The sequence below is a fragment of the Vicugna pacos genome, chromosome 9 (genome assembly GCF_048564905.1).
Source record: "Vicugna pacos chromosome 9, VicPac4, whole genome shotgun sequence".
Taxonomy (NCBI): Eukaryota; Metazoa; Chordata; class Mammalia; order Artiodactyla; family Camelidae; genus Vicugna; species Vicugna pacos.
Window position 1 is genome coordinate 59,778,823 of NC_132995.1, and position 22,960 is coordinate 59,801,782.

The 22,960-nt window shown below is 35.9% G+C and overlaps 1 protein-coding gene across 5 annotated transcripts in view; it reads left to right on the top strand.

Annotated features, from left to right (window-relative positions):
• The window catches only part of PHTF1 (putative homeodomain transcription factor 1), a 53,444-nt gene that overhangs the window by 906 nt on the left and 29,578 nt on the right, over window positions 1-22,960 (top strand). For all 5 annotated transcript variants that reach the window (XM_015247486.3, XM_072967999.1, XM_015247487.3 and 2 more), the window contains exon 3: window positions 316-372. In XM_015247486.3, the coding sequence (XP_015102972.1) occupies window positions 316-372 (57 nt within the window). The remainder of the gene's footprint in view (window positions 1-315; window positions 373-22,960) is intronic.

The following is a 22,960-nucleotide window of genomic DNA, read 5'->3' on the forward strand; positions in this document are numbered from 1 at the left end:
GCTGTCCATTACCTTTTATTTCTCTCAGTTTCCTACTGGTGCTTTTCTTGTAAGAAGTGGAAATATCTTTTAAGGTGATACTTAATTTGAAATATTTTGGACATTGCTTTTTTAACTTAGGCTTAGATGCAGCTAAACCTTCCAGAATTTGGAAGGAAATTGTCCTTGGAAATAATAATTTATTCCAGCCTCAGAGAAGCACAAACATTTCCCAGATATCATATTGATACCTAATAGTTTGATTACGTTTGTGAGACTTGACCTAAATAAAAACATTGCCTTTGCATCATTTAAATGGCCTTCTTCCTATTTCAGATTGGAGCATATGATCAGCAGATATGGGAAAAGTCAATCGAACAGACTCAAATTAAGGTAAATTGATTAATTTTTAGCTTTGTTTTACTTCATTAATGTGAAAAGTAGATTGTACTTACTTTAAAAAAAATCTGCACTTATCCACCAAGTGTGGTGTTCTTTATTCTTTGAAATTTATAAGGAAAACAACACTGCAAGCGGAATGATATATGACAATTGACATTTGGCCTCGGTATCAGGGAAATAGAAAGGAGTTGGTCTATGATGAATTTGAAAGCAAATGTCCTAAATAAATGGTGCTATGGCTGTTTAACTCTGGTGGTTTTGCTTTGTGGTAACGCAAACTTAGTGTTGTCAGAGCTTCATTCAAAGTTTTCAAGAGAAGCTGTGAATATGCATTTTTATGTAAAATATCCAGGTATTTTGAGCATCTCCCTCTTCTCCCCCTCCTCCTCCTCCCTCTCCCTCACCTCCCCCTTCACTACATTCCCCCACCTCTTCTTTCTCTTTTTCTTCCTGTGCAAGGCAAACAAAATCCATTTGTTGCCTGAATCACTTTTTCAATTACTGATGTAGAGTATGGCTTAAATTTTTTCCAGTTCTTAAACTTTTCCTATACTGCTCTTAGAACTGAGCAGATTCTTGAGTTATTTCATGCTAATCAAGCAACCAAAAATTGATGTGTGATTCAGAATGCCAGTGTATTAATTTATAATAGGGAGAGGAGGGTTAAATAATGTTCCATAGTTGGTGTTGTGGGATCAACATGTATTGATGGGGAAGGTGGTGCAAAGTAGTCATGGAAAGGTTGTGTGGTAGCCAAATGTAATTGTACAATCTTGAGAGATGTGGAAAAGCCTAAAAACCATCCTACCCCTACAGAATGTCTTTCTATTGACCTTAATACTTGGATCAACAGATTCAGGGTCTTACCTCCATGGAAATTACTGAATAGTGACTGGCAGATTCTTGTTTTGGGACCTGTCTTTTTTAAAGATTTTCTTCAGACCCTCTATTAACATTTAAATAAAAATATGTACATATAAGTGTAATACAACTTAATATTTGTTCTATTTATCTCCAAGTCAGATTGATTAGACTGGAACGTTTAAATCTTTGGTGAAATAGGGTGCATTCTTTTTTTATGTATTTATTTTACAATGTCATATTTTTAAAATTGAAGTATAGTTGATGTACAATATTATATGTTACAGGTATACAGTATAATGATTCACACATTTTTAAAGGTTAATAATTCCATTTATAGTTATTATAAAATATTGGCTGTATTCCCCATGTTGTACAATGCATCCTTGTAGCTTATTTTATACCTGATAGTTTGCACCTCTTAATCTTCCACCTCCACCTTGCCCCTCCCCTGTCTCTCCCGCCGACCTGGGAACCACTAGTTCCTTCTCTACCTCTGTGAGTCTGTTTCTTTTCTGTTATATTCACTAGTTTGTTTAGATTCCAAATGTAAGTGATATCTTACAGGATTTGTCTTTCTCTGACTTATTTCACTTAGCTTAATGAAGGGTGCATTCTTTTTATGGGCCAATCAATTAGAAAGTTGTTTCTACTACATGGTACTTGAGCTAACTTTTCACAGTTCTGTACAGTCCTTGATGTTTTATATTAATAGAAGATGGGGTCAGGATGAATAAATGCCCAAATTTTACTTTGTAACTCTCTGAATCCTGTCCTGTTATTCTTTTGTGAGCTCTAAAAAGTATTGATAGTAAATATGGTATAATGAAAAATGCACAGACCTGGGAGTTGGATTTCTTGTGATCTTTGTCTCCAGCCTTGTGATCTTGAACCAGCACCGTAGTGTGTCTGGGTTTGGGTTTAGTTATCCTTAGAAGGATTTTACTTCTTGCTGTAAAATTTCCTTACCAACTGCCTTCCCCCACCCAATTTAATTATTTCCTAAACCTTTTTGTCCAGGCAATTTTATACAGACCTTCGTGTTAGTACACCATATCAAAGTTACTTGTTAACCTGGGTATCTTCATAGCCCTCAACGGCAGGAATTGCATTTGCATCCCACTCTTAGAGCATCTTGATTCATACTAGGAACTCGGTGTCACTTTAGTTAATTGAACCCCATCTATTATTTATATTTTTATTCATTGTTCTCTCATAGGAGAATCTACCTAACAACTCCTTAAGGTATACTTTTTAATTTGACAGCAGTGGAAACAGTAAAATTAAAGACAACTGTAAAAATTTACCGAGTTAATGTGCCAACATGTCCTAGGTGCAAAGGATACAGTTATTAACATAGACATGGGTCTTACTTTCATGAATTTCACAGTGTAATGGTGATGGGAGAAAGGCAAAGATACCGTTTTAAATTTTAACAAAAATTGACCAAAGTATAGACTCCATAGAAGTATTTGATGCAATTTAAAAAAAAATTACACAAATGTAAATATTTTTTTAAAACAAATTTAAAACAAGGAAAAAAAGAAAAAATGAAACAACCCCCCCAAAAAAACACAACACTAACACCAGATCATAGCACAATAAAATTAGAAATTACATAATAAAAACACTCAAAATTGTAAAAAAAAAAAAAATAAAAAAAATAAAAAAATCTTAACTTGGATCATGAAAAGTGATATGAACTGTTTTATGAACATTTATTGAGCTATTATGTTTAAGACCTTTTGCTAGGTGCTGGGCACAAGAGGAATGGTATTTACAGAGTACGCTTGTTTAAGGGAAGAGCAAGTAGCTTAATCTGAGTGGAGTGTAAGGTATGTAGATGAGATGATAGGCCATAAATCAGTTTGGAGCTGAGTTGACTGCTTTCCTAAGAACTTTAGATACTGTTCTGTAGGAAATGGAAAATTTTTATAGTTTTTGAGTAGAGAGGCCACATCAAATCTGTATTTTTGAAGGATAGAAATAAAAATAATAGATGTAACAAAATCTATGGAATGTTTCTAAAGTAATATTTGATTAAATATCATTCTGTATGTCTGTATTAACAAAAAATGTCTAGATTAACTAGGAAGAAAGAGTTACAGTGATTCAAGTTAATATACGAAGAATCTAGAGAAAGAAGACAGTCAGAGTAAAGAAGGGAAAGAAATACCAAAAATAAAACTAAAGCAGTCATTATATATTCTTCATTTAACAAATATTTATTGAGCACCTGTCTACCATTTGTCAGGCAGTAGGCTAGGCACTATGTCCATATAGCAGTGAAAAGATACATTTTTTTTTCATGGAACTACGATAAAGTGGGAAAGAAACAATAAATTCTACTAATGAATAAAAATTACTTTGGATAAATACTAAGAAGGAGAGCTGTTGCTTGCAAGCTATTATGCTTATAATAAAGGAAATGGACCTAGTGAAGGAGGTCAGAGAAGCCTTCCTTAAAGAACTGATGCTTCAAATAAGATCCGAAGGATAAGTTGCAATTAACTAGGTCAAGAACTAATATAGTAATTCTACACAAACTCTTTCAGAAAACAGAGAAGGACGTGTACTTCCCAACTCATTTTATGATACTAGTATTACCCTGATTCCAAAGCCAGACAAAGATAACAGAAGAAAATTTGTCATAGCTCTACAACAAAGCTGGGTAAAGAAGATGTATATATACACACACACATATATATACAATGGAGCCACATACTCAGCCATAAAAAGAATGAAATCTTACCATTTGTGACAACATGGATGGACCTAGGGGGTATTATCCTAAGTGAAATAAGTCAGACAGAGAAAGAAACACTGTATGATTTCGCTTATATGTGGAATCTAGAAAACAAAACAGATGCGCAAACATAATAAAACTGAAACAGAGTTATAGATACAAAGAACAAACAGGTGGTGCCAGAGCAGAGGAGGGGTGGGTGCAAGAAATAAGTTAGGGGAGATTAAGCAATACAAACTTCCAAATGCAAAATAAATGAGTCACGAGTATGAAATGTACAGTCTGGGGAATATAGTCAATAATTATGTAATATCTGTGTATGATGACTAGACTTATCTTGGTGAGCATTTTGAAGTGTATAGAAACATGGAATCGCTATTTTATCTAACAGGAACTAACATACTGTTGTAGGTCAATTATATTTCAAAAGCAAACTAACTCATAGAAAAAAGGATCAGATTTGTGGTTACCACAGGTTGAGGGGCAGGGAGAATTGGATGAAGACAGTCAAAAGGCACAAAATTCCTGTTATAAGATAAATAAATACTAGGGATGTAACGTACAACATGACAAATATAATTAACATAGCTGTATGTTATATATGAAATTTGTTAAGAGAGTCAAGCCTAAGAGTTCTCATCACAAGGACAAATTTTTTTTCTATTTCTTTAATTTTATATCAATATGAGATGATGGATGTTCAGTAAACTTATTGTAGTAATCATTTCATGGTATATGTAAGTCAAATCTTTATGCTCTGTACCTTAAACCTACACAGTATTGTATGTCAATGATTTCTCGGTAAAACTGGAAGAAAAAAGTCTTACCTGAGTCATAATATGGAGCTTTTAATAAACTATCATACTGACCATTAAGAAAAAAGACAATTTGTCATAAACAGAAGTTAAAAATTTTGAATTCAACAACATATAAAATGGGTTATCTACTGTGACCAAGTGGGATTTATCCTAGGAATGTGACATTGGTTTAATATTGGAAAATAATGTAATATATTAATAGAATAAAGGACAAAACCACATGATCTTCTCAGTTGAGAGAGAAAAAGCATTTGACAAAATTAAATGCCCATTAATGAGGAACTAGAAATAGTAATTTCCACAAACTGTCAAAGGGTGTCTATTAAAAACCTACAGCTAACACTGTATTTAGGAATTAAACTGAGTGCTTTGCCCCTCAAATCAGGAACACAGCAAAGATGTCTGCTCTCGCTGCATCTGTTTAACATTTTACTACAGATTCTAGCCAGTGCAATAAGGCAAGGAAAAGAAATAAAAATCATTGAGATGGAAAAGAAAATTGCCTTGATTCATGATGACACGATTCTGTATTTAGAAAATCCAAGGGCATTACTAATATAAATAAATGAGTTTAGCAAGGTCTTTAAGTAAAAGATCAATATAAAAAATTATCTGTATTTCTGTTTACCAACAATGAGTAATCCAAAAGTGAAATTAATAAAGCAGTTCATTCACAGTAGCATCCAACAGAATAAAATGCTTGAGATTAAGTTTAACATAGAATGTATAGACCAAAACTACAAAACATCGTTAAGAGAAATTAAAGGTCTGAATAAATGGATTAACATTGCATATTCATGATCTGAAAGACTTAACATTTAGATGGCAATTATCTCAATGTATCTACAGATTCAATATAATCCCTTCAAAATTCCAGCAGGCTTTTTTTTTTTGGTAGAAATTGATAAGCTAATTCTGAAAATGATAAGCAATGCAAAGGACCTAGAACATTCAAAACAAGGTTAAAAAGTACAGAGCTGGAAGACTTACTGGACCTCAAAATTTACTGTAAAGCTGTAAGTAATTCAGATAGTGTAGTATTAGTATGAATTGTAGATGAATGGAACAGAATAGAAAATCTAGAAATAAATCCTTACAGTTTTGATAATTTGATTTTGACAAAGATGTCAAAACAATTCAATGAAGAAATGATAGTCTCATCAACAAATGGTGCTGGAACAATTGGATATCCACATGTATAAACATGATCCTTGATTCTGACCCCACATTGTACACAAAAACCACTTAAAAAGGACCATAGACTTAAGTGTAAGAACAAAAGTATAGGTTTTCTAGAAGAAAATAAAAGATCTTTATGACTTTGGCTAGGCAGAGGTTTCTTAGAAGCCTAGTCAAAAAAGAAAAAAGATGATAAATTGAGCTTCATCAGAAATTAAAACTTTTCTTCAAAATATCCCATTTTAAAAAATGAAAAGAAAGGCCACAGACCAGGAGAGAATATTTCCAAATCATATGTATAATAGAATTTTCTATCTAACTTATAAAGAACTCCTACAACTCAGTAAGAAGACAAAAAAAAAAACCCAATTTAAAAATGGGCAAATCGTTAAAAAAGTTCACAAACAATAAATGCTGGAGAGGGTGTTGAGAAAAGGGAACGAACCCTCCTACACTGCTGGTGGGAATGTACCTTGGTGCAGCCATTATGGAAAACAGTATGGAGATTCCTTAAAAAACTGAAAATAGACATACCGTATGATCCAGCAATCCCACTCCTGGGCTTATATCTGGAGGAAACTAGTGTGTGTATGTATATGTGTGTGTGTGTGTGTGTGTCTGTGTATATATTCCTTTCCATATTCTTTTTCATTATAGACCATACTGAATATAGTTCCCTGTGCTATACAGTAGGGCCTTGTTGTTTATCTATTTTATATATAGTAATTAGCATTGACAAATTCTGAACCCCCAATTTATCCCTCCCCACTCCCTTTCCCCCTCTGGTAACTGTAAGTTTGTTTTCTCTGTGACTCTGTCTCTGTTTTGTAGACTGTCTTTCTCTCTCCATCTTGTCCTTTTTTTTTAAATTTTTTTTGGATTGCACATGAGTGATATCATACGATATTTTCCTTTCTCTTTCTGGCTTACTTAACTTAGAATGATGATCTCCAGGTCCATCCATGTTGCTGCAAATGTCATTATTTTATTCTTTTTTATGGCTGAGTAGTATTCCATTGTATAAATATACCACAGCTTCTTTATTCAGTCATCTATCAGTGGACATTTAGATTGTTTCTATGTCTTGGCTATTGTAAATAGTGCTGCTATGAACATTGGGGGTGCATGTATTTTTTTTCAAATTAGAGTTCCCTCCAGATATATGCCCAAGAGTGAGATTGCTGGAACATGTGGTAAGTCTATTTTTAATCTTTTGAGGAATCTCCATACTGTTTTCCATAATGGCTGCACCAAATTACATTCCCACCAACAGTGTAGGAGGGTTCTCTCTTCTCCACACCCTCTGCAACATTTATCATTCATGGACTTTTGAATGATGGCCATTCTGACTGGTGTGAGGTGATACCTCATTGTAGTTTTGATTTGCATTTCTTTGATAACTAGTGGCATTGAGCATTTTTTCATGTGCCTATTGGCCATCTGTATGCCTTCATTGGAGAACTGCTTGTTTAAGTTTTCTGCCCATTTTTGGATTGGGTTGTTGATTTTTTTGTTATTAAGTTGTATGAGCTGTTTATATATTCTGGAAATTAAACCTTTGTCAGTTGCATTGTTCGCAAATATTTTTTCCCAGTCCGTAAGTTGTCTTTTCATTTTGTTTATGGTTTCCTTTGCTGTGCAAAAGCTTATAAGTTTAATTAGGTCCCATTTGTTTATTTTTGCTTTTATTTCTGTTGCCTGGGTGGACTGTCCTAGAACATTGCCAAGATTTATGTCAATATTTTGCCCACTTTCTTCTAGGAAGTTTACGATGTCTTGTCTTATATTTAAGTCTTTAAGCCATTTTGAGTTTATTTTTGTATGTGGTGTGAAGGGAGTGTTTGAACTTCATTGATTTACCTGCTGCTGTCCAGTTTTCCCAACACTACTTGCCAAAGAGACTGTTTTTTCTCCAGTGTATACTCTTGCTTCCTTTGTCAAAGATTAATTCACTAGTCTGTGGGTTTATTTCTGGGCTGTCTGTTCTGTTCCATTAATTCATATGTCTGTTTTTATGCCAATACAATGCTGTTTTGACTACTGTAGCTCTGTAGTATTGTCTGAAGTCTGGGAGAGTTATTCCTGCAGCTTTGTTCTTTTTCTTCAGTTTTGCTTTGGTAATTCTGTGTCTTTTGTGATTCTATATAAATTTTAGGATTATTTGTTCTAGTTCTGTGAAAAATGTCATAGGTAATTTGATAGGGATCACATTAAATCTGTAGATTGCCTTGGGCAGAATGACCATTTTAACAATATTGATCCTTCCAATCCCAAGAGCATGGGATATCTTTCCATTTCTTTAAGTCATCTTTAATTTCCTTAATCAATGTTTTTTAGTTCTCTGTGTATAAGTCTTTCACCTCCTTGGTCAAATTTATTCCTAAGTATTTTATTGTTTTGGATGTGATTTTAAATGAAATTGTTTCTTTATTTTCTTTTCTTGCTATTTGTTAGTGTAAAGAAATGCAACTGATTTCTACATGTTAATCTTGTATCCTGCTACCTTGCTGAATTCTTTTATCGGAGCTTTTAGGGTTTTCTAATATATAGGACCATGTCATCTGCATAGAGTGACAATTTTATTACCTCTCTTCCAATTTGGATCCCTTTTATTTCTTTTCTTGCCTGATTGCTATGGCTAGGACTTCCAAAACTATGTTGAATAGAAGTATCAGTTTAAATGAAAAACCTAGAAAAGGCAAGTCTGTAGAAATAGAAAGCAGATCAGTGTTTGCCTTGGCTAGGGGATAGGAACAGAGATTTACTACCATTCTCGTTTTTGAGGTGATAGAAATGTTCTAAAATTTGAATGTGATGATGTTTGCACAACTCTATAAGTTGACAGAAATCTACTAAATTAATTGCTAGAACTGTACACCTAAAAATGAGTGAGCTTTATCGTGTGTTAATTATACTTCAATATAGCTATTTTCTTAAATCACACCAATAGAAAAAAATTGTAGTGTACAAAAAAGACTACTAATGTAATATGCAAGAAACTCATATATATTCCCAAAGTAATTTGTCTTCTAAAATTTCTTAAGTGAGAGAGTATATTAAATCTAAGATCTAACATTATTTTCAGTGATGGAGCTCAACTTAGTACCCCTCCAAAAAGAATAAAATAAGAATGGCCCCTATCGCTATTATTTAACATGCTGTTTGAGATATATTTACTAAGATGAGCAAAAGATTCTAATTACTGTTCTTTTCTTTTAAAATTTTTTTTAAATTTTCTTTTTCTAATTAACATTAGAATAACAAAAATTAATATTTGAAAATGACATGATTTTATACCTTGAAAATTATAAATGGCTAATCATAAGCACAGAGGTTATTTCAGTATTTGTAATGTTTTATTTCTTGAGCTTGATGGTGGGTACATGACAGACGAGAACCCTCATTAAAAATGGCTGTTTGAATATGTGCATTAATCATCTGGTTTCTTCTGAAACTCCTTTAAAATTATAATAATTAAGAAAAAAAATCAGCCACAAGGATTGAAGGAATGGAAGAGAAGAGTATAGTAAATGAGAACAATTAACACAATTTTGAAAGTTGGAAAGTGGATGAAAAGTGAAGAAAGTAAAAATGTCAGTGTCTATAGCAGGGGATGCCAATAGAAAACAAATGAATTTCCTGTTTTAAAACCCTTGTATTTAATTGAACTAATGCCTTTTCGTGGAAAGGAATACTCCATATTACCAGATACCCATCCTCCCTAAATTAATCTATAAATTTAAAGTAATGCCAAAAGAAGCACTAAAGATTTCTAAAGTGTTAAAGGAAAAATAAATCTGTTAAAATTTTGCAGCCCTTAATCATGTTTTGAAGATTTCTTCATAATTATATATGTATGTATGTACACACATATACACCTTAAATATTTTTGTTAAGTTTACTACTAGATATTTTATTTTTCATGTTGCTGTTGCAAATGGGATTATTTTTCCATTATATTTTCTAGCTGATTGTTGGTCGGTGTTTCTTCTTTGTAATTCCCTAAATTAATTTCTATAAATGAAAAAACCCCAAAAACCCTTGTATTTGATTTCTGGAAAAACTCAGGAATTAGATGGATCAGGTATATCTTTAGGTATGAAGTAGAACTGAAAAAAGGATTTTTTTGAGCATAGGTATAAGGGGCAATAGACCTATCCCCAGATCCTCCTCCTTATTCTACATGGCCTCATAGTTACCCTTATCTTCCCCTAACAGAAGACTAGGGTGAAGCTTGCTCTCTGCAGAGGTTGGACCAGAGAAGTTCTGAATTTTGGAATACCACACACAAATGGGTAGAGTGAAATACTATACTAATAAAGGAGATTAAGTAGAAGTCTGCTGGCTAGGTTTATAATCTCTAAACAGAAGGCCGGAATTTCTTTTTGCAGAAGCCGAGTAAAAAGACCTAAGGAAGTGAAATGGCTGGCTATCCTCTACAGGGAGACCACTGTTTAACAAGCACCACCCTTTACACACTGAACTTGCATTCAGCATGTTAGTAGTGCCTCACTCTTAGGTGTAAATGGATAATTAAAGATGCTCAAATATTTGAGACCTAAAGAAAAAGAAAGAGATTTTAAAAAGTGATGCAGGAATCATAAGAATACTATTTTTTAAAGACATAATTAATAACTGGATTTTTTAAAAAAAAAGCTCTATAGATGAAAAAGTAAGAGAACCAGAAAATAAAAATTACCAAAATAAATTCAGTAGGAAAGTTGGGAGATAAAATTGAGGCCATTTCCCAGAAGAATAGTACAAAAAGACAAAAAGATAATAGAAAAATGAGTACATGCAACTAATAGGTGTTCCAGAAAAAGAAATTGTCGAGTAAATAATACAGAAACATTACTCAGAACTGAAATACACACATTTACAGATTGAAAGAAGAATCTTTTCAGTGATCAGCATTTAAACTAAGAAACATGATTGAGGTTTCAGAGCTAAATTTTAGAAAAATTCAGTTCAGCCTACCTCGTATGTTTCTCCTGTGAGTCTCCCTTACTACTCACACAAAACCATTTCTGGTCATCAAATGTGCAGAGGTTTTTTCCCACACCAGGCAATTCTCTGACACCAGCTGAATGTCCTACAGTTCAACTCAATTTTGACACTTTGTACCTGGAGATGGTTTCAGTTCTCATAGGTTAAGGGCTGAGTCCCACAAGACTGCTCCTACCCTACTTTGGATGCCAACTGCAAGTAGTAGGTCCTAGGTCACCCCCAACTTCTGTCCAATTTGGCTACAGATCAGAGGTTCCCACACAACCTTCTTCTTAGGTATGATTAATTTCCTAGGATAGTTCACAGAACTCAGAGAAACACTTCCTTAAATATTTACCAGTTTATTATAGGTTATGATAAATGATACAGATAAACAGCCAGATGAAGAGATATATAGGGTGAGGTCTGGGAAGGTTCCTGTAGAGTTTGGGTTATGTCACCCTTCTGAAGTGAATGTGTGCACCAACCTGGAAGCTCTCTGAACCCCATAATAATGGAATTTTATGGAGGCTTCATCAGGTAGGCATGATGGATCATTAAACTCTATTTTGAGCCCTTTCCAAGAGGATGGGGAGCAGGGCTGAAAATTCCAAGCTTCTATTCATGGCTTGTACTTTTCTGGTGGCCAGCCATCATCCAGGAGCCATCTAGGAGCCCACCTAGACTGGCTTCATTAGAACAAACGACACTCTTGCCACCCAGGAAATTACAGGGGTTTCAGGAGACCTGTGTTAGGAACTGGGGACAGAGATCAATACAGAAATTTATTATAAACCGCAACATTACAAGAACATTTGGGATCAGATCCTGGATTAAGCAGGAAGTAGAGAGAAGGATCAAAACAGATCATATACAAGATTGGGAGTTAGAATGACATGGGGCCTCTCAGCAGCAACCTCTGGCTCACCTGGAAGCGTAAGACAATGGAACCTTCAAAGTTCTCAGAGAAAATGACTTTCAACCAAACACTTTGTGCCCAGCCTAAGTATTAAGTACAGAGGCACTATATGAAGACATATTCAGACTACCAGTCTCAACATATGTATCACTCTTGCCCCCCCCTTCTCAGAGGAGTACACGTTACTGTATTGCAATGAGTGAGTAAACCGAAAAAGAGGAATTCATACTATCAGGAAACAGGATGGCCAGCACCAAGAGAGGTAAAGGGAATTCTAGGATAATTAAGAGATGTCCCAAGATGAAAGTTCATTTATTAGGCCTAGAAAACAAGACCAGAAGGGAGCATGAGGACAGAAAATTGTGGTTAATAGACATCTTCAAAGAGGAAAAAAAAAGAAATCAGCGTTTGTTGTGTTTGAGTATGCTGGGAGCAGATTTATAACACTTACAGGGAGTTTCAAAATGAATTAGTAATAGATGTGTAGAAAATTAAGTGAATGAAAAAAATGAGACTTGTCATTATTATTTATTATGTTGAGATTCATTCCCTCTACACTCACTTTGTTGAAGTTTTTATCATCACTGGGTGTTGAATTTGGTCAAATGCATTCTCTGCATTTATTGAGATGATAATATGATTTTTATTTTTCACTTGGATAATGTGGTATATCCCATATCCATGACTTGTGAATGTTGAACAATCCTTACATCCCTGGAATACATATTCCATTTGATCATGGTGTATGGTCATTTAAATATTACTGAATTCAGTTTGCTAATACTTTGTTGTAAATTTTTGTATCTATATTATCAAAAATATTGGCTTATGATTTTCTTTTCTTATAGTGTTCTTGTCTGGTTTTAGTTTCAGGGTAATGCTGGCCTCATAAAATGACTTTGGAAGTGTTCTCTCCTCTTTTGTTATATGGAAGAGTTTGAGAAGGATTAGTATTAATTCTAATTTGAATGTTTGGTAGAATTCACCAGTGAGGCCATCTGGTCCTGGACTTTTTCATTTGTTGGGAGGTTTTTGATTATTGATCCAATCTCCTTACTGGTAATCGGCTGTTTCACATTTTCTGTTTCTTCATGATTCCATCTTGGTAGATTATGTTTCTAGGCGTTTATCTATTTTCTAGATTGTCCAATTTGTTGGCATGTAATTATTCATAGTAGTCTCTTATCCTTTGTATTTCTGTGGTATCAGTTGGAATGTCTCTTTTATTTCTGATTTTACTTATGAATTCTATCTTTTTTTTTTGTCTTGAGTCTAGCTAAAGGTTTGTCAGTTTTATTATTTCAAAAAACCAGCTCTTAGTTTTGTCAATCTTTTCTATTGTCTTTTTAGTCTGTATTTCATTTATTTCTGCTCTGATCTTTGTTATTTCCTTCTTTTTACTAACTTTGGGCTTCATTGGTTCTTCTTTTTCTAGTCTCTTGCGGTATAAAGTTAGGTGTTGTGTACTTAAAATCTTTCTTGTTTCTTAATGTAGGCATTTACCACTATGAACTCCCCTCTTAATCTGTTTTGCTGAATTCCATAAGTGTTGGTATGTGGTATTTCCATTTGCATTTTCATTTGTTCTCAAGGTATTTTTTAATTTCTCTTGATTTCTTCGACTCATTTGTTGTTCAGTAACATGTTGTTTAATCTCCACATGTTTGTGAATTCATCAGTTTTCTTCTTGTAATTGATTTCTAGTTTCATACCATACAATTGTTGTTGGAAAAGATACTTAAGATGATATCAGTCTTCTTAAATTTATTAAGGTTTGTTTTGTAACCTAACATATGACCTACCCTGGGGAATATTTCTTACGCACTTGAGAAGTATATGTATTCTGTTGCTTTTAAAATTTATTTAGTTTTTTATTGAAGTACAGTCAGTTACAATGTGTCAATTTCTGGTGTACAGCACAGTGTCCTAGTCATGCATATACATACATATATTCATTTTCATAATCTTTTTAATTAAAAGTTGTTACAAGATAATGAACATAGTTCCCTGTGCTATACAGAGAAACTTTTTTCTTTAAATCTATTTTTATATATAGTGGCTAACATTTGTAAATCTCAAACTCCCAAATTTATCCCTTCCCACCTCCTTTCCCCAGTAACCCTAAGATTGTTTACTGTGTCTATGAGTCTGTTTCTGTTTTGTAGATGAGTTTGTAGTGTCTTTTTTCTTTTTTCTTTTTTAGATTCCACATATGAGTGATATCATATGGTATTTTTCTTTCTCTATCTGGCTTACTTCACTTAGAATGACAATCTCCAGGTCCATGCATGTTGCTGCAAATGGCATTATTTTATTCTTTTTCATGGCTGAGTGGTATTCCTGGTGTATAAATATACCAGAACTTCTTTATCCAGTTATCTGTATGGACATTTAGGTTGTTTCCATGTCTTGGCTATTGTAAATAGTGCTGCTGTGAGCATTGGGGGTGCATGTGTTTTTTTCAAATTAGAGTTCCCTCCGGATATAAGCCTAGGAGTGGGATTGCTGGAACATATGGTAAGTCTGTTTTTAGTTTTTTGAGGAATCTCCATACTGTCTTCCATAATGGCTGCACCAAATTACATTCCCACCAGCAGTGTAAAAGGGTTCCCTTTTCTTCACACCCTCTCCAGCATTTATCATTCATGGACTTTTTAACGATGGCCATTCTGACTGGTGTGAGGTGATACCTCATTGTAGTTTTGATTTGCATTTCTCTGATAATTAGCTTTATTGAGCATTTTTTCATGTGCCTGTTGGGCATTTGTATGTCTTCATTGGAGAACTGCTTGTTTAGGTTTTCTGCCCATTTTTGGATTGGGTTGTTTGATTTTTTGTTATTAAGTTATATGAGCTATTTATTTTTTATTTATTTATTTATTTTTTCAGCACAATTTTTCAGTCATTCATGGACATATACACACTCATTGTCACATTTTTTTCTCTGTGATTTATCATAACATTTTGTGTATATTTCCCTGTGCTATACAGTGTAATCTTGTTTATCTATTCTATAATTTTGAAATCCCAGTCTATCCCTTCCCACCCTCTACCCACCCCCCCGTAACCACAAGTCTGTATTCTCTGTCCATGAGTCTATTTCTGTCCTGTATTTATGCTTTGTTTTTGTTTGTTTTTGTTTTTTAGATTCCACATATGAGCGATCTCATATGGGTATTTTTCTTTCTCTTTCTGGCTTACTTCACTTAGAATGACATTCTCTAGGAGCATCCATGTTGCTGCAAATGGCATTATGTTGTCGGTTTTTATGGCTGAGTAGTATTCCATTGTATAAATATACCACCTCTTCTTTATCCAGTCACCTGTTGATGGACATTTAGGTTGTTTCCATGTTTTGGCTATTGTAAATAGTGCTGCTATGAACATTGGGGTGCAGGTGTCATCCTGAAGTAGATTTCCTTCTGGGTACAAGCCCAGGAGTGGGATTCCTGGGTCATATGGTAAGTCTATTCCTAGTCTTTTGAGGAATCTCCACACTGTTTTCCATAGTGGCTGCACCAAACTGCATTCCCACCAGCAGTGTAGGAGGGTTCCCCTTTCTCCACAGCCTCTCCAGCATTTGTCATTTTTGGATTTTTGAATGACGGCCATTTTGACTGGTGTGAGGTGATACCTCATTGTAGTTTTGATTTGCATTTCTCTGATAATTAGTGATATTGAACATTTTTCCATGTGCTTTTTGATCATTTGTATGTCTTCCTTGGAGAGTTGCTTGTTTAGGTCTTCTGCCCATTTTTGGATTGGGTTGTTTATTTTTTTCTTATTGAGTCGTATAAGCTGCTTATATATTTTGGAGATCAAGCCTTTGTCGGTTTCACTTGCAAAAATTTTCTCCCATTCCGTAGGTTTTCTTCTTGTTTTATTTCTGGTTTCCTTTGCTGTGCAGAAGCTTGTAAGTTTAATTAGGTCCCATTTGTTTATTCTTGCTTTTATTTCTTCTAGGAGAAAATTTTTGAAATGTATGTCAGATAATGTTTTGCCTATGTTTTCCTCTAGGAGGTTTATTGTATGTTGTCTTATGTTTAAGTCTTTAATCCATTTTGAGTTGATTTTTGTATATGGTGTAAGGGTGTGTTCTAGCTTCATTGTTTTACATGCTGCTGTCCAGTTTTCCCAACACCATTTGCTGAAGAGACTGTCTTTATTCCATTGTATATTCCTGCCTCCTTTGTCGAAGATGAGTTGACCAAAAGTTTGTGGGTTCATTTCTGGGCTCTCTATTCTGTTCCATTGGTCTACATGTCTGTTTTGGTACCAATACCATGCTGTCTTGATGACTGTAGCTCTATAGTATTGTCTGAAGTCTGGGAGAGTTATTCCTCCAGCCTCTTTCTTTCTCTTCAGTAATGCTTTAGCAATTCTAGGTCTTTGATGGTTCCATATAAATTTTATTATGATTTGTTCTAGTTCTGTGAAATATGTCCTGGGTAATTGGATAGGGATTGCATTAAATCTGTAGATTGCCTTGGGCAGTGTGACCATTTTAACAATATTGATTGTTCCAATCCAAGAGCATGGAATATCTTTCCATTTTTTAAAGTCTTCTTTAATTTCTTTCATCAATGGTTTATAGTTTTCTGTGTATAATTCTTTCGCCTCCTTGGTTAGATTTATTCCCAGATATTTTATTACTTTGGGTGCTATTTTAAAGGGGATTGTTTCTTTACTTTCTTTTTCTGTTGATTTATCGTTAGTGTAAAGAAAGGCAACTGATTTTTGAACATTAATTTTGTAACCTGCTACCTTGCTGAATTCTTCGATCAGCTCTAGTAGCTTTTTTGTGGACCTTTTAGGGTTTTCTATATATAGTAACATGTCGTCAGCATATAATGACACTTTTACCTCTTCTTTTCCAATTTGGATCCCTTTTATTTCTTTCTCTAGCCTGATTGCTGTGGCTAGGACTTCCAGGACTATATTGAATAGGAGTGGTGATAGTGGGCATCCTTGTCTTGTCCCAGATTTTAGTGGGAAGCTTTTGAGTTTTTCACCGTTGAGAACTATGCTGGCTATAGGTTTGTCATATATAGCTTTTATTATGTTGAGATATGTTCCCTCTATACCCACTTTGGCGAGAGTTTTTATCATAAATGGGTGTTGAATTTTATCAAATGCTTTTTCTGCATCGATTGAGATGATCATGTGGTTTTTGTCCTTTCTCTTGTTGATGTGATGTATTACATTGATTGATTTGCGTATGTTGAACCAGCCTTGTGTCCCTGGGATGAACCCCACTTGGTCATGATGTATTATCTTTTTTATGTGTTGTTGGATTCTATTTGCTAAAATTTTGGTGAGGATTTTGGCGTCTATGTTCATCAGTGATATTGGCCTATAATTCTCTTTTTTTGTAGTGTCTTTGCCTGGTTTTGGTATCAGGGTGATGGTGGCTTCATAGAATGAGTTTGGGAGTATTCCCTCCTTTTCAATCGTCTGGAAGAGTTTGAGAAGGACTGGTATGAGTTCTTCTTTGTATGTTTGGTAGAATTCCCCAGTGAAGCCATCCGGTCCTGGACTTTTATTTGTAGGGAGGTTTTTAATTGCTATTTCTATTTCCTTTCTAGTGATCGGATTGTTCAAGTGTTCAGTTTCTTCTTGATTCAGTTTTGGTGGACAGTATGTTTCCAGAAACTTGTCCATCTCCTCTAGGTTATCCAGTTTGGTTCCATATAGTTTTTCATAATATTCTCGTATGATATTCTGTATTTCTATTTTGTTTGTTGTAATTTCTCCATTTTCCTTTCTTATTTTGCTAATTTGTGCTCTCTTTTCTTCTTTGTGAGTTTGGCCAGAGGTTTGTCGATTTTATTTACTTTTTCAAAAAAACCAGCTTTTGGTTTGGTTGATTTTTTCTATGGTCTTGTTAATCTCTATTGTATTTAATTCCTCTCTGATCTTTATTATTTCCTTCCTTCTGCTGCTTTTTGGGGCTTTTTGTTCTTTTTCTAATTGATTCAGGTGGTGGGTTAACTTGTTTATTTGAGATTGTTCTTCTTTTTTGAGGAAGGCCTGTATCGCTATAAACTTCCCTCTTAGCACTGCCTTTGCTGTGTCCCATAGGTTTTGAGTGGTTGTGCTTTTGTTATCATTTGTCTCAAGGTATTTTTTAATTTCAGCTTTGATTTCCTCATTGATCCATTGTTTTTTCAATAACATATTGTTTAATCTCCATGCTTTTCTTTTTTTCTCCTTTGTTTCTCTGTTGTTGATTTCCAGTTTCATGGCATCGTGGTCAGTAAAGATGCTTGAGATAATTTCTATCTTCTTAAATTTGTTGACGTTTCTTTTGTGTCCAAGTACATGATCGATCCTGGAAAATGTTCCATGTGCACTTGAAAAGAATGCATATTCTATTTTTTGAGGGTGTAATGCTCTGAAAATATCCACCAAATCTAGTTTTTCTATTGTAGTATTTAATTTCTCTGTTGCCTTGTTTATTTTCTGTCTGGAAGATCTGTCTAGTGATGTTAATGCAGTGTTAAAATCTCCAACTATGATTGTATTCCCATCAATATCGCCCTTTATCTCTGTTAGTAATTCTTGTATGTACTTAGGTGCTCCTATATTGTGCATATATATTAACGAGTGTAATGTCTTCATCTTGTATCACTCCTTTAATCATTATAAAATGTCCCTCTTTATCTTTCTTTATGGCCTTTGTTTTAAAGTCTATTTTGTCTGAAATCAGTACTGCAACACCTGCTTTTTTGGCTTTTCCATTTGCATGGAATATCCTTTTCCATCCTTTCACTCTCAATCTATATGTGTCCTTCTCCCTAAAGTGGGTCTCTTGTATGCAGCATATTGAAGGTTCTTGCTTTATTATCCACTCTGCCACTCTGTGTCTTTTGACTGGAGCATTTAGTCCATTAACATTTACAGTAATTAATGATAGATGTGTGTTTATTGCCATTTTGAACTTATCTTTGCAGTTGAATTGGTATATCCTCTTTGTTCCTTTCTTCTTCCTTTTGTGGTTTGGTAATTTTCCTTTGTATTATCATGGATTTTATTTAATTTTTGTGACTCCCTTGTAAATTTTTGACTTGTGGTTACCCTTTTTTGTAAATCTATTAACCTATACCCGTTTTTAATAAACTGATAATAACATGATCTCAAACCCATCCTACTGTTAAAAAAATTTTAAAAAAGAAAGAAAAAAAAATTTTGTATTTCCCTGCCTCCCTCTCCCACTCTCAGTGATTTGTATGTCTTCTTTTATAATTTCGTGTTTTCTTTGTTTGTAATTCATGAGTTATCACCTTTCCAGTTGTGAGTTTCTCATTTCTGTAGCATCCTGCTGCTTTTCTATTTAGAATAGCCCTTTCAATATTTCTTTTAGCATGGGTTTAGTGTTGCTAAACTCCTGCAGCTTTTTTTTTGTCTGTGAAACTCTTTATTTCTCCTTCTATCCTAAAGGATAGCCTTGCTGGATAAAGTATCCTAGGCTGCATCTTTTTTTCATTCAGGGCTTTGAATATATCTTGCCACTCCCTTCTGGCCTGTAGTGTTTGTGTAGAGAAGTCAGCTGAGAGCCTTATGGGGGTTCCCTTGTAATTCACTCTTTGCTTTTCTCTTGCTGCCTTTAGAATCATTTCTTTATCCTTGACTCTGGCCATCTTGATTATGATATGTCTTGGTGTGGGTCTATTTGGGTTCTTCCTGTTTGGGACCCTCTGAGCTTCCTGTACTTGTATATCTGATTCCTTCTTTAAGTTTGGGAAGTTTTCAGTCATGATTTCTTCAAAAACCTTTTCAATCCCCTTTGATCCTTCTTCCCCTTCTGGGACCCCTATTATGCGAAGATTGGGATGCTTTATATTATCCCATAGGTCCCTTATGCTATTATCATTATTTTTTATTTGCTTATCTTGTAGTTCTTCTGAATGGGTGCTTTCTGTTGCCCTGTCTTCTAGATCACTAATTCGTTCCTCTGCATTAACTAGTCGGCTTTGCACAGCTGTTAGATCATTCCTCATCTCTGTCAATGAGTTTTCCCATTTTGCTTGGCTCTTCTTTATAGCTTCAATTTCATTTTTGACATATTTTATTTCTCTAAGCATTATCTCTTTTAATTCCTTCAGCAATTCGATCACTCCTTTTTTGAAGTCTTCATCTAGTAGGCTATCAATGTCTATTTCATTGATCTTTCTTTCAGGGGATTCCTCTTGTTCTTTTAATTGGGAAAGGTTTCTCTGCTTCTTCATCTTGCTCATACCTCTCTGGCACTGTGGTTTATGGAGTATCAGTTGTCTATTTTGGATCTTAAGGATTTTATCTATCTAATGCCTATTTAGGAATAGAACTTAGAAAAGAAAAAAGAAAAAAAAAGAAAAATGAAGAGAGAGAGAGAAAGATTTTTAAAAGAAGGGAGAAAGAGGGTTTGATAACAATGTATAATGAATAATAGAAGAGCGGGTTGAAGCAGAGTATTAATCGGGTGGAGACGTCCTTTTAAAACCTTTAAAAAAAAAAAGGGGGTGGTGGGGAGATGAATATATGTGTTTGAAGCCTGTGTCTAATCAATAACAGGACATCAAAACCCAAGAGAAATAGAAATGAATTAAGAAGTAAAAATTAAGAGAGTAATTGAAAATAGAACAGGTAAAAACAGATTAAAAAAAAACAAAAACAAAAACAAAAAAAAAAAAGGGGGGGGATTGTCGGTGTTCTCCTGGAGTGTGTGTGCTTTTAATGTGATGTCCTTCTGTCTTCGTCCTGTTTTGGAAGCTCAGCTTGTTTTCATAGGCCCTCCGTTGGCGCCCTCTTCTGTGCTGCTCCCAGCACCTGTCGGCAAGCAGATCGCGCCTCCTCCTAACACGGGGTCAGATGCAGCTCTCCTCTGCTGCGGGTGGGCGGGTCACTGCCCCTCCAGATGCTGCAGTCAGATGTTGCAGACTGGCCAGGCAGGAGGGCGGGTCGTGCCCTCTCCCAGCACCTCGGTCAGGGGTTGTGTTCCTGCCCGACAGGCGGGGGGCCGCTCTCCCCCTGCCTGCGCTGCTGGTAGCTCCGCTGCTCTGTGCGGCTGCGCGCTCTGCCCTGGCCGGCGCTCCGCCCTGGTCGTGCTCAGTCCCCATCGGCGCTCCGCCCTGGTCGCGCTCCGCGGGTGGGCTCGGGGAAGACCGAGGGGCAGCCTCGTCCCTGCTCCGAGCCAAGACCCAGCTGCTTGTTTGTCTTTGTGGAGCAAGTTCTCTGGGGGAGCAGAATGGAAGGATCCTATCTGCCCAGGGCTGTAGGCCCGTCTCAGTCTGGCCCTTGAGGCTGCTGAGCCCTTCGGTGCAGACGCAGGTTTTGCCTCTGGCCCTGCCTGGGTGCTAAGCGCTGGAGAATATGGCGGCTCTGCCTGGGCCCCGCCCGTCTTCCCCTGAAAAGTTTCCGCGGGTTTTCAGAGATGGGGGTATGCACCCTTCCCCCGAGAGCACATCAACCTTGCCATTCCACGGAGGGCCCACGTTGTTCTGTCCTGCACACCCACAGTCACGGGCACCCAGCCCCTTGCAGTCCCCCGGAGCTGCCTCCGTGCAGCCGCCCCCGTCCTCCGCCCGGCTTGTGCAGCCTGGCCCTGCCCGCCGCTGCCGGCCCGCGTCTCAGGCTCGGTGTCGGGGGGACGCTCTGTGTCCGTTTAACTTAGTTCTGTCAGACAAGGGCTGCTCTGTACAGATCCGAGCCTCGGAGGCTCCCCCTCCGTCCCGCTGGCCTCTCAGTTGGAGAGGGGAGACCCAGCGAGCGAGCGCCAGTCCTCCTTTGCCGCTCCCTCCCCGCGGGACCCGTCCCGCGCTGCTTTGCCTTTTGTTCTTTCTTTTTTCCTACCAGATTTTTGGCGTCTTTATCTTTTGAAGAGGGCGATGATCTGTTGGAGTTCCGCAGGTGCTCTGGTTGGCTGAGTGGGTCTGTAGATGTGGGTCTTGGTGTATTTGTGGGAAAGGGTGACTTACAAGCGTCCTTCTACTCCGCCATCTTGCCCAGAAGTCTATATGAGCTATTTATATATTCTGGAAATTAAACCTTTGTCAGTTGCATTGTTCGCAAATATTTTTTCCCAGTCCGTAAGTTGTCTTTTCATTTTGTTTATGGTTTCCTTTGCTGTGCAAAAGCTTATAAAAGTTTAATTAGGTCCCATTTGTTTGTGCTTTTATTTCTATTGCCAGGGTAGACTTCCGTAGGAGAACATTGCTAAAATTTATGTCAGAGATGTTTTGCCTCTGTTTTCTTCTAGGAGATTTATCATGTCTTGTCTTATGTTTAAGTCTTTAAGCCATTTTGAGTTTATTTTTGTGTATGACATGAGAGAGTGTTCTAACTTCATTGATTTACATGCGGCTGTCCGGTTTTCTCAACACCACTTGCTGAAGAGACTGTCTTTTCTCCAGTGTATATTCTTGCCTCCTTTGTCCAAGATTAATTGACCATTGGTGTGTGGGTTTATTTCTGACTCTCTATTCTGTTCCATTGATCCATAGGTCTGTTCTTATGCCAAATACCATTTTGACTACTGTAGCTCTATAGTATTGTCTGAAATCTGGGAAGGTTATTCCTCCAGCTTCGTTCTTTTTCTTCAACATTGCTTTGGCAATTCTGTGTCTTTTGTGATTCCATATAAATTTTAAGATTGTTTATTCTAGCTCTGTGAAAATATCCTGGGTAATTTGATAGGGATTGCTTTAAATCTGTAGATTCTGTTGCTTTTTGATGGAATCTTTAAGTCCATTTGGTCTAACATATTGTTTAAGACCAATGTTTCCTTATTATTTTTTAAAATTTTATTCAATTTATTGAAACTAAAAAATAAAATTAATTCATTTCTTCTATCCTCTACTGCCCACCTCTTATAACCACCAATCTGCTGTTCTCTGTATCTATGAATGTGGTTTTTATCTTTTAAGAATTTTTAAAAATTTATATTTCATATATAAGAGGAATCATTCAGTATTTGTCTCTCTCTGTCTAGCTTATTTTGTATAGCATACTGCCCTCAGGTTTCATCTATGTTGTTGCAAATGGCAAGATTTCACAGCCCACAGCTAACAACATCATATTCAATGGTGAAAA